A 13,251-nucleotide genomic window follows, 5' to 3' on the forward strand; every position below is an offset into this window, starting at 1 on the left:
CCTTCTCAACAAAGGTTAGAAGGGGATGCCATCCTCTGGCTCTCTCACCTTGATCACCTTCATGCCCACAGGCCTGCAGAGGGGCTTCTGCTGTCTCTATCGAGGGTTGAGAAAACCAGTAGCCCCATTACATGCACGTGCGCACGCACACACACACTTTCTCTCTCAACTCACTGTGGAGTCAATTCAACTCACAGCAACCCTGAGGACAGAGTAGAACTGTGGGTTTTTGAGACAGACACCCACACCCACCCGTGGGACTGGTCACAGGCTGGTCAGAATTGCCTTAAGAATATAATTTACTACTTTTTGGTTTTTAAGCCTTTGTTATTAAATGAGTTTCTTATTGTGAATTATGTGAGGGGTTTGCGTTTCAAACCACCAACTCTGCATTTAATCGTTGAACCCGCTCATTAGCCACCCCACCCGGTACTCTAGCCCAGTCCACCTCCCCGATTCCTCTGCTCTAGTGGCTCTTTCCTTTTACTGAACACTAAATAAGAGCAAGAAGACCCTCTCCGGAGAATTTCTCTCCTAAACAGAAATCTACATTCCAGTCTGAACTAGCTACTGAGTGAGGCACAAATGATCTACTGAGCTGCTCGCGACCACTGAGGAGCCAGGGGCATGGGGCGCAGGGTGCACGGCTAATAACCTCAAGGTTGGCGGTTTGAAGCAATCGCCAGCTTAGCAGGGAGAAAAGTGCTGGCGCAATCAATATAGGCTTGGCGATCCTCTGGGGCAGTTCTACTCTATCCTACAGGGTCCCTGTGAGGCAGGTTCAACCCAACAGCCCCCAATAACCTAACAGCCTTTCTTACCTGCTGAGCTGGGGGGACTCCCTAGGGGCTGCCTGAGAACCCAACATGCGCACAGCCGTCTTCCCTTTCACAGGAGGGGCTACTCTGTGGACACTTGGGGTGTGACAGGCAGGAGGGACATGTGGAAGGGACAGTCCATAAAGGCAGTCGCCTCAAGGTTGCTTTGCTTCTCAGTCCGACTCGCTCTCCTATGCTAGCGCAGAGGGCCCAGCTCAGAGAACCCCTCGGCCTGAAAGCATCAGTTTACATGCGGCGGGCAGCTCAAAAAAGCCTCCTCCGAGGCTGGCCCTCCATGCCTGCTCTAATTGGAAATGGAAATCATGATTGCTTAGCAGTGTGACTGACAGGGACCGGGAGTTCCACTTTTCCCACACTAGTCCACACCAGGAGCTGATTCCAGCCTACAGTGCCTCAGACCCTGCCCTGCCTGTGGCCGCCGAACTGAGGATTTCCAGCCCTGAGCTCTGGACTTGTCCTTTATCAGTCCCTCCTGCAGGTCTGGAGCGCTCCTATCCCCCCACAGCTGGGGGTAAGTGGGGACGGTGACTGGGAAACCAGGTGCAAGGACAGGCAGGACCCGGCAGAGTCCCCACCATCTTCCCTGCCCGTCTGGCCCATCACAGGGACACCGACACTCAACTTCCATGCCTCAGAAGTGGCAGCCAAGGTGTGGCATGCATCTTGTTCTTGGCACAGGCTTGACTGTGTTCTGGTTATCGGTGTTTGGTGAATATGTACAAGGAAACGGGGACACGAGGAGCACAGTGGATGGCCCAGTCTGAAGAATGTAGCTTTATGTCATTACAGAAGATAAACCAGGGTCACCTTGCTTCCTGCCCGACCCTCCAGGGAACCGAGCAGCACAGTGCCACCCGCCCAGCTGCCAGGCCCTTCACGGCTGCAGTTTCACACATCTGTGAAACATCTTCCCCCACTCACCCCAAGGATCAAACCCAGGGAGGCACCCTCTCCGGAGCCAGCCACTCCGACTCATCTCTCTGAGGACACGTGAAAAGCCCGGCCGTCAGCAGGAAGGGCGCTGCCTCATAGCTGGCGCTGCTCCACCAGGCCCGGGAGGCGGGGGAAGGTCAGGAGCCGGACTTCAGCAAGGCAGGAGGGGCGAGGGGCAGGATGGGGTGGGGGCCGGTAAGCGAGCACTCTCCGAACTACCATCCGCACCAAGACCAGGCTCCAGCCTGCCATCGCCCTCAGTGCAATCCACAGCGCTCTCCTCTTCTCTGACGGGCTCTGGATGCCGTCCTGTCCTGCGTGGGAAGCTGCAAGGATATTCTTCTTCGGCCATGGCTTTCCAAAACCAGTACAGGATGATGTGACAGAGAGGCAGGGGATAAGCAGGCGCACCGGGTAAAGCAGGGCTTGTCACCTCGCCGTGGCAGGGAGGCAGCAGAGGGCTGATGCTCACACAGGCAAGGGAAGGGTCAACACTGGTCCCGCCTGGGGGCGGCCTCGAGGGCCCAAGGGAGAGCCTGATCTCTCACAGGCCCGTACAGGGAGAGTTGCATGAAGGCAGGGGGCTGGCTCACACACATGCAATGGGCAGGTCACAAGGTAACCAGCCCCCCAAAAGCAGAGTCACGTTTTCACTTCCCCACCCTGCTCAGGCTGGTCTCCAGTTGTCGCTGTTCCTGGGTCAAGTACGTCCGGTTCTTATGCTTCTGAGAATGTGGTGCCATCGCAGATGACCAACGGCTGGGCCCCTCTAGCGACCACATAGACCTTCCAGTGGGCAGTGCTGGCATAGCCTTGAAGGGAAAAGGCAAGCACGTTAGCTCAGGGACAGGGACACCTATGGGCAAAAGCAGGGCAGGTTTGGCAGTCTGCCCTCTGGAGCACCTGCAGAGCGGGCAGCAAATTGTGGCCTTCTTCCGGCTCTTCCTGGCAACAGTACTCCTAATTGGGAGCAGTGCTCGCTGTACCTAACTGCCAACCAAGCCCCTCCGGGCCATCGCTCACCTGAGGCAGTTTAGAAAGGCAGGGGGCTCTGGGTGAGGCTGGGCTTGGGCAGCCAGTGTCAGACTGACCTCACTGTGCCGGTAAGAGCATGGGACGGACTCGGAGGCACACCACACCCTGTCTCCGTTTCGCCTGGTTACACTCCAGGACATGCAGATCAACCCACTCCAGCAGTTCCCAGACTCCACTCTGCACACAGTGATATCCCACTATGTCATTCCAAGGAAAGGGGCATCCATGGCCCAGGAAATTTGGGAAACATTAGGTTTCCCCAGAGCTGTGCGGGAAGTATCTACAGGCAGTCATTGCCCCGAGTCATCGGACTCAAAAGCCCTGTTTGCCTAGGGCTTTTGCAAGGGGCCTCTATTCTTATCTCTGGTGTCACCAGAGGTCTGCAGGACCATTGAGGGAGCGATGACCGCTAACACTTTAGTGGGCTAAGAAGGCACACGAGTACATCACACTTCCCTGCCCACTTACACTGATAGTATTCAGTGTGATTTAGCTTCGACTCAAGGGGTCACATTGTAGGAGAAGGGTACAGGTCCAACAGCGCCAACCTCCAATGCCTGACCGACATCCTGGCCCCTCTCCCTCACAAGGGACACTGCATATTTTGTCCAAAAGCATGGCCATCATTAAGGGTCCCGAGGCAATGGAGCCTTCTTTGTTTCTACAAGCACTTACCTATTGTCCCATTGTTGGGCCCCATTCCCTGTCCTCACTTCTAAGTGCAGCAGCTGTGGTCATCGCTTCTGTTTAGGCCTCTGCTTTTGGTACCTGCTGCCCTCCCCACTCAGCCCTCCCTCTTCCTCTTCTGCTTCCATCCAGTCTCCCATCACTCACCTGGCTGGCCTTGTAGACACTGCACCCTCAGGGGACTGCTCTCCTTCCGCCAGCATACCAGCCCCAGAGGAGTCAACCTGGGGTTTGTAGGCTCCTCTGGGAGATCTACAGGAGCCCTAGCAGTGTAGGGATTGAGTTGGGCTATTAACCACAGAGTCACCAGTTTGAAACCACCAGCATGCTGCTTGGGAGGAAGAAGAGGCTTTCTACTCCTGTAAAGTCACAGGGGCATTTCTCTGTCCTTATACGGTCGCTATGGGTTACAATGGACTCGATGGCAGCTTTTGACCACAGCAAAAAACTCCTTTTCTCTGTCCTTATTCTTAGAATTGGCGATCTGAGTGCTGGTGGAAGCTGGGAACCTAGAATTTGGACTAATGAGGTGTTTCTATAGTTTCTGCAGCAGCTAGGCATTTGTAGAACATAAAACCGTGACTTTTCCCAGCCCCACCATACCACCCCCCACCCCACCCCCACCCCCACTGAAAGAAACCACACGCAGGGTTTGCAACAGTCCTTCCTCCAATAAGCACCGTCCCATGATGGGAGGAGAGCTCAGCACAATTTCCATACAAGAATGATCCCTTCTTTCCCCAAAGGGCAGGCCAGCTGCTATTGCTTAATTTGTGCAGTAGTTATTAGTTAATTCTTCATTGGTGAATTAGTTTTAACTTCTAAATTGAAATAAAGTTTGCATAACTGGGGCTGAAGGTTGGCATGGCTTGCAGTCCACATGCTACCCCTAAATGGTCCTAGAACTTTCTAGGGACTGCGGGGTGGGGGCGCGAGTATCAAAAGAAATCAAGCAGAAAGCAGCACGGGCTCTGCAGGCAGCGGAGGGCGCCCGGAGGTTCTGTGAGGCAGGAAAACAGGGAGGTCCACGGTGACTTGAGCTGATACTAGTTTCAGCCCAGGAAGCTCACTGGCCAACTGATCGCCACTGATGGCAGTGGATTTGCACCTGCCTCGTTGGAAGCGGTTTCTAGACCAGCAAGTTGTTGCTGGGAAAACATGGAGCCAAAGCCAAGGGCGAGTCAGCACAGGTAGCAACTTGGCAGTGGGGTGGGTGGCCAAGTCAGTGTTTCCCTGGGGGCTGCTGCCCTACGTACGTCCCACCTTGTTTTATTAGCAAAGTGTGCACCTGAAAGGTTTGTGCTGATCTTGAACTTGATGCTGCGAGAGTACATCAAATCGACTACAACTGCTTGGCTATCTCCCCTCAGGGTCTCAAGTTCCTCAACTTTAAAAAAGGGTAGGAGGGTAGGGTTTGAGGTCTGGTCTAGATGTCTGCCAGAAGCCTGGCCAAGTGAAGTTTGTGGGTCCAACAGGCATGTGGGTTCACAACGGTGTTCCGTTCAACAAAAGATGTTTTGCTGCTACATTCTCTCATCAGTGGCTCTACTGTTGGCACATCAATACAGAGCCTGTTAATAAAAGCTGATTTTGAGTCTACATTATTGGATCTTTGGGAAGGGAATGTTTCCCGAGTTAAAAAGAAGGCAGGGCCTGCCCTCCCGGGTGCTGTCTGCCTACCGACATCGCCGGGCTCCAGCTGCATCACCAGGGACTGGCAGTGTCTCCGGCACTGGAAGGGAGGAATGAGCTGCAACACAGCCTCGCCGCTGCCGACAACAAACAGGTCATGCAGCTCGTGCCTCTGTGGGAAAGAAGAGCGGGGGGCGGGGGAGGTTAGGACCCAGAAACCCCACACACATGGCACCTTCGGCAACGGGGAAGCAGAAGCAATAGCATGTGCAGTTATGTCCACAAGGGAAAACACCTCCTGGTCCCAGCTCCTCCAATCCCTCCTCCAGAAACACTGCAGATTTAGTGGACATGTTCTCAGCAATAGCCCGCTGCAGAGGGCCTGGGGGCCCTCATAACGACTCTCACTATAGCTTCAACGTCAAAAGCCCATAGTCAGAACCGATTACATGGAACTGTGTGTGACCTCCTCCCTGGGGGACAGACAACCGAAAAGTGGGTGAAGGGAGACGTCGGACAGGGCAAGATATGACAAAATACCCATTTATAAACTATCAAGGGCTCATGAGGGAGGGGGGAGCGGGGAGGGAGGGGGAAAATGAGGACCTAATGTCGGGGGTTTAAGTGGAGAGAAAATGTTTTGAGAACCGATGTACAAATGCGCTTTACACAATTGATGTGTGTATGGATTGGGATGAGCCCCTAATAAAATGTTAAAAAAAAATTTTTTTTTAAAGGCCCATAGTCAAACGTCTAACTGCAATTTAGCAAAAGAGGGTCTTGGCCAGGCCAACACCCGGTGGCCTAGGTGTGCGATGTGAGTTTGACACAGCTTTTGTAGTGACCTTGAAGGTCCTCATAACCCATGATCTCCCTGGGCATCATTTGCCTTTCGGCAAGCTCTAGCTTCCGTTTCGGCCAGGACAGTGACGAGCTGCTCTGCGGCACGGAAGGACACCCAATGACAGGGAGGCCGGCTCGGGTTGGGAATGATGATGACAACCAGGACACAAACCTCGACAGTAATGCCTGTACCTGGGAGGGTGCCCTCGGGTCAGTAACAGTGCGGCAGGGCAGAGAGCAAGGATAAAAGGAGAGGGGGTCTCACTCAGGCTAGGTGGTAAGAAGAGGACCCCCAGAGCCCGCCTGGTTTCCCCCCTCTCGGTTCTCTCCCGAGTCCTGCTCATTTGGGATCAATTGCAGTGGGCTCAGGGGCTGACTGTCTGGGGACTGGTTTCCTCTCCACCACTCAGGGTCTCTAAAGCCCTGGGTTTGGGTCCATCTTCCGCTGCCCGCAGCCCTGTCTCTCTGCTGCTCCCAGTGCTCCCATGATGCTGCTGCCGTGGTAACACTAGAGCAACTTCAACTGCTGGTGTGATCGGTGTAGTGGCAACTGGACCGGGTATTTTGAGCTGGTCTGCAGTGGACTGGCATTACACTGGCAGAAGCCCTGACATCTGCAGACTTGAAAAAAATCCCAGAACACCCCAAACAAGACCAAGCTCCTGGCACCCAGAATGGGAAGAAACAGCAGGAGCCTACTTTATTCAGGATCATGGGCTTCAGTACAGATTTTAATTGCCAGGGGGAGCCTGAGTAATACCCCCACCCTCTGAAAGGGGGGTGGTAGGCCAAATACGTAAGTGTGGGAAGCTACAGAGTAGATGAAATGGGCCTTCAAGGGGGCCTCACCCCTCTGCCCAGGACCTCTCTGACCCACTTCCTAGCTTCCATCCCAAACTGCCTCTTGGATAGAGCACCCACAAACACATGACTCTCCCGGGTCTCGGGCCAGGAATGTGGCCATCAGGGTGGGTGAGCGGCCTGGGGAGAAGGACATCATGGGCTAGAAGTCAGGAAGATACTTCAAGCAACCACACTTGAGGTTTTCATCCTGGGGAGGATGCTCTTCTTCCTCCGGAAACAAAAGGGTGGTTAGGAAACGTGGCCTTGGTGAGACACACAGAGCTGGAAACTGCATGACAGAATTGTGCAAGACCAACCTAGTCACTGCAGATGCCATTTCAGAACACCAACAGGTGACGGCTCACAGGGACCTTGCCAGATGGAACACACTCGGATCAAATGCACTACATCTGCGGGAAGAGATGGCGCAGCAGCTTACTCAACAGTCGGAACAAGGCCAGGGGCTGACTGGGAAACAAACCATCCACTGCTTAGATGCAAGTTCAAGTGAAGCTGGCGCAAAGGAAACAAGTCCATGGCAGACAAGAGACGGCTCTGGCAGGCAGTGGGGTCACTCCCTATTTATCCCTCTGCTCAGGGTGTCCTGGTGTCCCTATAACGCTGGCTGCTCCGATGAACTGAGCACCGAGATGAAGAGATAGGCCCTCGCCCTGCATTACATCATGATGAGGAAGATGACATCATGTCCGCAGCTGGATTCCTAGCCGGAGATAAACTAACTGCTTTATGGTCCGAGGCAAGGGCCCGGCACCTCCACCCTGTTGCTGGCAGATGCAAGTTCTTACTTCTAGACAAAATGCTTGTTTTCATAGACTTGAAAATTCTTTTAACACAATTCAGCAAATCTGGAGCCAAATAAAATTATCAGGAGTTGAAGCTCCAACCTAGAGCTGGTCGGGTCATGACTCAGGAAATCTATTTATTCATTTTTTTTTTTAAACAAGGAAATATCCATTCTTTGTACTCTTTGAAACAATCCAGGCTCAAACACCACCTTGGAAGTGTGATCCAACAAGAGAGCATTTCAGAGAGAAGTAAACACACACAGAGGTGAGCTGCCTGGAGTCCGGCTGCCAGAGTGCACCACGGACGGACTCCTGCTGCTTCCCCAGGCTGCTCCTCCCCTCAGTACACACTTGGCCGGGTGCTGAGGTGGGACGTTGGGGGCAGAGTGGGTCTTTCCACGAGACTGGCTGCCTGCCTCAGGCATGTGCCTATCAACACTTCCTTCCTGTTCTCCCCAGGCACTTAAAACTTTAGGCTCTCCCAGCTCTCTGCCAAAAGTACCTTCATCTGTTTGTTTTGGGAAAGCCAGCCTGGGGGTAGAGAGGGAAGGAGAGCCCTTCAATTAACTTGCTTTACGCCCTTGGGGTGTTTCCTAATCTACCAAGCTGGTCACTCACATACAATTCACTCAGGTCAGACTAACAACTCTCAAGTCCCTTCAGATCTTACTGTTCTACCACCTCTACTGTAGAACAGGGGGTTGGCCCCCAGCATTAGAGTAGGAAATAACTAACCTACATACAGTATCCAGGACCCAGCAAACACCTTCATTAAAAAGCCGTCCACTGTCGTCTCCTGGCTAGCAGCAGTAGGGGAGACTTTTGTGTGGGTGTCCCCCAGTGCACCCGTCCGTTGATATGCAGGAGAGGCCAGGATGCGAGCAGCAGCCCAGGTTCCAGATGAGGGAACGTCTAGACCCAAGCTCTCAGGACTTCTTACCTGACTTCCCACAACAGGATCTGGGTGAAGGAGGAAGCACTTTTTCAAGGAGGCATCTTTTGGAAATGGTAGGTGGGTGAAAACAGGGAAAAGCTCCTGTAAAACTTGTGATCTGTTCAGAGGTCTTCTCCTGTAAAAATGGAACAAGAGAAAGCTATTCAGCAGAGCAAGCCAGCCTGTTCTATGAGTTAGAGAGCCAAACCAGGTGGGGAAAACGGAGGGAAAGAGGGGACAACAGAAGTACAATTTCTGAAGCAGGAGGTCCATGAAGAACACCCATTGTGGTGGGGTCAATCCAACTCACAGTGACCTGACAGGACAGGGTAGGGCTGCCGCACAGAGCTTCCATGCATCTTTACAGCAGCAGACTCACACATTTTTCTCCCATGGAGTGGCTGGTGGGTTCAAACCACCAACCTCTGTGTTAGCAATCCAGCACATTAACCACTGCACCACCAGGGCTCCCTCCATGAAGAGGATCAACTGAGCTGTCACCAATGAACCCATTCGGACTCATCATGGCTCTCTAGTACAGATTAGAATTTTTCTTTGGGTTTCCAAAATTGTAAATCTTTATGGGAGCTGAGCCTCCTCTTTCTCCCACTGAGTGGCTGGTGGGTTCAAACTACTGACCTTGCAGTTAGTAGCCCAACGTGTCACCTCTGATGCCAGCAGGGCCCCCTCCATAAAGAACTGTCATGCCAAGCACTTATTCATTGTAACACGTACATGCACACAAATAAACTCTATACCCACAATTGGTACATGCGGGTGGTATGTTTATAAAGCCCAGCTGAAACAACTTGTGTGGGAAGGAAACTACTTATTCCCGGTATCTTGAAAAGAGGCTGAAGCAGCAACAGGCCAGAAGAGGCAAAGAAAGGAAGGAAGAGGGGAGAAAAACTTAAACCTTCTTCTAGGAAGAGTGAGTGGTAGGCAGGTAGCGGACAGCCTGAAGAATTTGATAAACTGGATATTCTATCGTACAAATAAAATGGCAGATTTAAAGCTATATGGAAACGTAACAAAATTATCAAAAGGTTCCAACAAATGCCTAGCAGCCGTTTCTAACTCTCCAGGACGGCTGTGAGTGAGAAGAGTCGGGGGTGGAAACCAGCTTGCCGTCTCGTCCTGAAGGAGGAGCAGACAGACCTTGCCTTCCACAGGGCACAAGAGGAAACAGGAGCCAGAGCTGGGCTTCGATCCTGACTTGACAGAGGAACCTCGGGAAAGTTACTGAGCCTCTCTGATTCCCACTTTTCTGATCTAAAGATGGACAATTGACAACAGGAACTCCTGCTTCCCGGAGCCACCGTGAGGAGCAACATGAAGCACCCAGGCGCGGCACTGGGTGCCAAGAGTGGCTCTCCTCCGACAAGCAGGCTCAGGGCCGTCGACACCGACCACTCACCAGGGGTAGGGGAACGGGAACCACCGGTCAGGAAAGCAACGCAGCCACTTGGTGAGAAAGCCTTCAGCGAAGCCTTCTGCCGCCTCCGGGTAGCGACACAGAAAATGCTGCAGCCCCTCCAACAACAAGGGCTGATGCGTCTTGATGAGCAGGGGGTGGAGCCGCTCGAATGCCCCTGGAGTGTCCTCCAGCATCACCACCTTGAGCGGCAAGTTCTGGGCACAGCCAGTGCAGTTGGCAGGAACGGGGTCTGACTCGTTCTGCTCACAGTCTTTCGTTGACCAAGGGTCCAGTTCTAGGAGAGGCAAGGTTGTGGAGAAGGCAGACACGAGAAAAAAACAACAACAACACAGCTTTACAAACCCCGGAGCTTCAACAGTGAAGCAGGAAAGGTTTCATTGTCAGTTAAAAAGACTCCTAACAACAAGGAGCATCACTGATAAGCTCAAAAAGGTAGACAGGGAATCAGCAGCCTCTGAGAAGGGAGCCAAGGGTCCCGGTGGGGAGAGCGCTGCTCTGGGTACTCGTCTACTTTATGGAAAACATTGTCCTAACATGTGCATATACTCCCTAAATCAAAGAAACGAGTAAGATATAACTGCTGGGGAAAACATCCAAAGGCATGGGGTTGGAGAGGCAGCTCTTCCTGTTTCCTGACCCGAGACCCACACGTCTGGGATGCCCCCAGCCCACCAGGGGGTGGGACAGCTGGGAAGGGTGCTCTCACAAGCACTGAGGACTCCAGCTATGTGCCTGAACCCGGGGCTCACAAGTCCACAATGGAGGAGGTGAGGGCAGCTTGGGGAGGAAGAGTGAAAGAGGGGAGGAGGGGAGGGAGGGAGGGAGGGGGAGAGAGAGAGAAAAGACCTGGCTTTTCAGGGGCCTGTCTCTGAGGTAAAGTGAATCGCATCTGCCCCACTCCTGAAGCAGGTGGGGCTACCGACCACTGTTTCTACCACCAGACCACAGGCTAAGCAGAAACAGAGGAACCGCCCAGGTGAGCCGATGCGGATGTCAGCCACCAGCTGCTGGACACCTTTCTGGGGTGGGTGGGGGGGCTCCCTCTCTGAGGGGCTTCCTCTGTCCCTACACAGCCCTGCTCAGTTTCCTGTTGCCGCCCGCCCTTGGATGCCTCTGGCTTACAGCGTCCCTGTGCTTTTCCTTGTTTACTTTTGCTTGCTCTGCTCTGGCCTTAGTCTGCGTTTGCTGCGAGGCGTGTTTGTGTTACACTACGATTGAAATCCAAAATGTTTCACAACATGGTCTCTGATGACAACCAATGGAAACCAAACCAGGAGAGCGCCTACAACAAAAGGCTGCACTCCACCATTTGGGGCTGCGACCAAGTCCGCTTCTGCAGTTGCTGGCAGCAACCACTCTATTCGGGTTTTCTTTCCGGCAGTGCGAGTTAGGGGAGGACGATGCCTGCTCTCAGCCAAGTCTCCTGAGCAGCCTCCAGGCGTCCTCTCAGAAGAGGGCTGGCTTCTGTGGCACATGGAGCCGGCCGGCCACACTACCACACTTTTCTTCTTCTGGGGGGTTTCAAATGGTCTTTATTACGGGTCAATTATGACCAGTTACTGCCAAAAGACGGGAACTCTGGCTAACAGACATGCGATGAAGCAGAAATAATCATCGCAACGTGTGACAATTATATAGCACCCCAGTCTCCAAAGGACGTGTAAGGGAAGGAGAAAGGGGACTGATGAAGGACCTGCCAGGCCCTGTGGCTCGTCCCGTTCACTGTGGCATTGTTGAACAGGCCTCGCCACTTTTACAGATGGGGAAGCCGAGGGCTGCAGGTGAGAGGAAGCTATTCGTGGGGCACTTGGTGTGGCGGGAAGGGCAGGGAGCATGCAAGGGGCTGCAGGGACAGTGGCTGTGGAGGAAGAGCGAGCAGGCGGAGGGCCTCCAGGGCTGGGCAGGTCTAAGTCTATAGAGCAAAGCGTGGGCCCATCAGAGGCCTGTGAGCCGTAGCTCCTGGCTGGTCTTGGGAGATGACCTTGACACGGCCTAGGGAGCTGGGAGAAGACGCCGCTGCTGCTCCTGACCAGTCAGCGGAAAACCCCACGGGGCAGCTCCACGCAGCACGGTGCGATGGCAGCTCACAGCAGTGACGTGTCACTCCCACTGGGTCGGGAGCCCAACCTGCAAGAGGAAGAGCCACCTCCGGTCTTTCTGTGGCCCTGAGCCCCAAGGTGGACAGAGCAGTGGTTCTCAACTTTCCTCATGCACCACCCTTTAATACAGTTCCTCATGTTGTAGTGACCCCCTAACCATAAAATTCTTTTTTCTTCTTCATAAAATTATTTTCATGGCTACTTCATCACTATAATGTTGCTACTGTTATGAATCGGGCGACCCCTGTGATAGGGCCGTTCACCCCCAAAGTGGTCATGACCCACAGGTTGACAACTACTGGGATAAGCCTGTGCTTACATTTGGTGAGAAACGACCTCACAGTGAAGAGACTGAGGTGGGGCGAGGGGTTCTGGTCAGAGCTCTTCTGTCCCTTCCCCCGGATGGATCCCCAACAACTGAGGAGGAAGGTGTGGCCAGATCCCATGTGCCCTCTTTCCACCAGAGAACGTTCTACCAGGCGGCTTCAAAAAGGGCATCTTCCCAGTGACGCTCCTCCTATGCAACAGGTTGGGAGTCAGGCCAGTGAGCGCACTCCCAGTCTGGAAATGGCCAGCGGCCTGCAGCCAGACTTTGATGCCAACACTAGTTCACCACCTTTCTTCAGCTCCCAGCAGGAAGGCACTGGAAGCCCAGGCTTCTTGGGTCTTCAGATCAGAGAGCCCACTGTCCAGCAGGCTCCAATCCACAGCGACCCTGTAGGGCAGAGTGGAGCTGCTCCTTTAGGTCTCCAAGGCTGTCATCCTCAGAGAGCTGCCTGCCACGCCCTCTGCCCCCAGAGCGCTGGTGGTCTACACTGCCGACCTGTCGGTGGCAGCCAGTCTCTTCAGCCACTTGGACAGCAGAGGCCTCCTTGGCTTTTCACTCCTACACCAGCTACTTCACACAAGACAGGCTGCGGCAGAGCTGAGGGCCTCCTATGTCGGAGTTACTGAAACAGAGCCCACGCTCTGTGGGTCCAAATTCCCATCGTGTTTTAGAATTCACCTCACTGTCTGAGATATCAAAATTCAACTTTCAGCTGGAATGGGGCCTGAGGTCACACACTGTAACCACCCACACCCACCCTTCACTGCAAATTGGACTCTTGGCAGGACAGTCAGAGCGGGCCCGAGGCTGGGCAGGCAGGAGAGGCCTTGGGGC

General features: G+C 53.7%; 1 protein-coding gene across 2 annotated transcripts in view; it reads right to left on the reverse strand.

Moving 5' to 3' along the window:
• Positions 1-1,598: 1,598 nt before the first annotated feature.
• The window catches only part of CUNH6orf89 (chromosome unknown C6orf89 homolog), a 28,111-nt gene continuing 16,458 nt past the window's right edge, over positions 1,599-13,251 (reverse strand). For both annotated transcript variants that reach the window (XM_045294803.1, XM_004710825.3), the window contains exons 4-7: positions 9,970-10,264; positions 8,559-8,688; positions 5,175-5,298; positions 1,599-2,584 (exon numbers count right to left, since the gene is read on the reverse strand). In XM_045294803.1, coding sequence (XP_045150738.1) covers positions 2,490-2,584; positions 5,175-5,298; positions 8,559-8,688; positions 9,970-10,264 — 644 coding nt within the window. In that variant the 3' untranslated portion in view covers positions 1,599-2,489. The remainder of the gene's footprint in view (positions 2,585-5,174; positions 5,299-8,558; positions 8,689-9,969; positions 10,265-13,251) is intronic.

This window comes from Echinops telfairi, unplaced genomic scaffold, assembly GCF_000313985.2.
Source record: "Echinops telfairi isolate 266 unplaced genomic scaffold, ASM31398v2 ScPeMD7_3533;HRSCAF=4204_1, whole genome shotgun sequence".
In the NCBI taxonomy this organism is placed as follows: domain Eukaryota; kingdom Metazoa; phylum Chordata; class Mammalia; order Afrosoricida; family Tenrecidae; genus Echinops; species Echinops telfairi.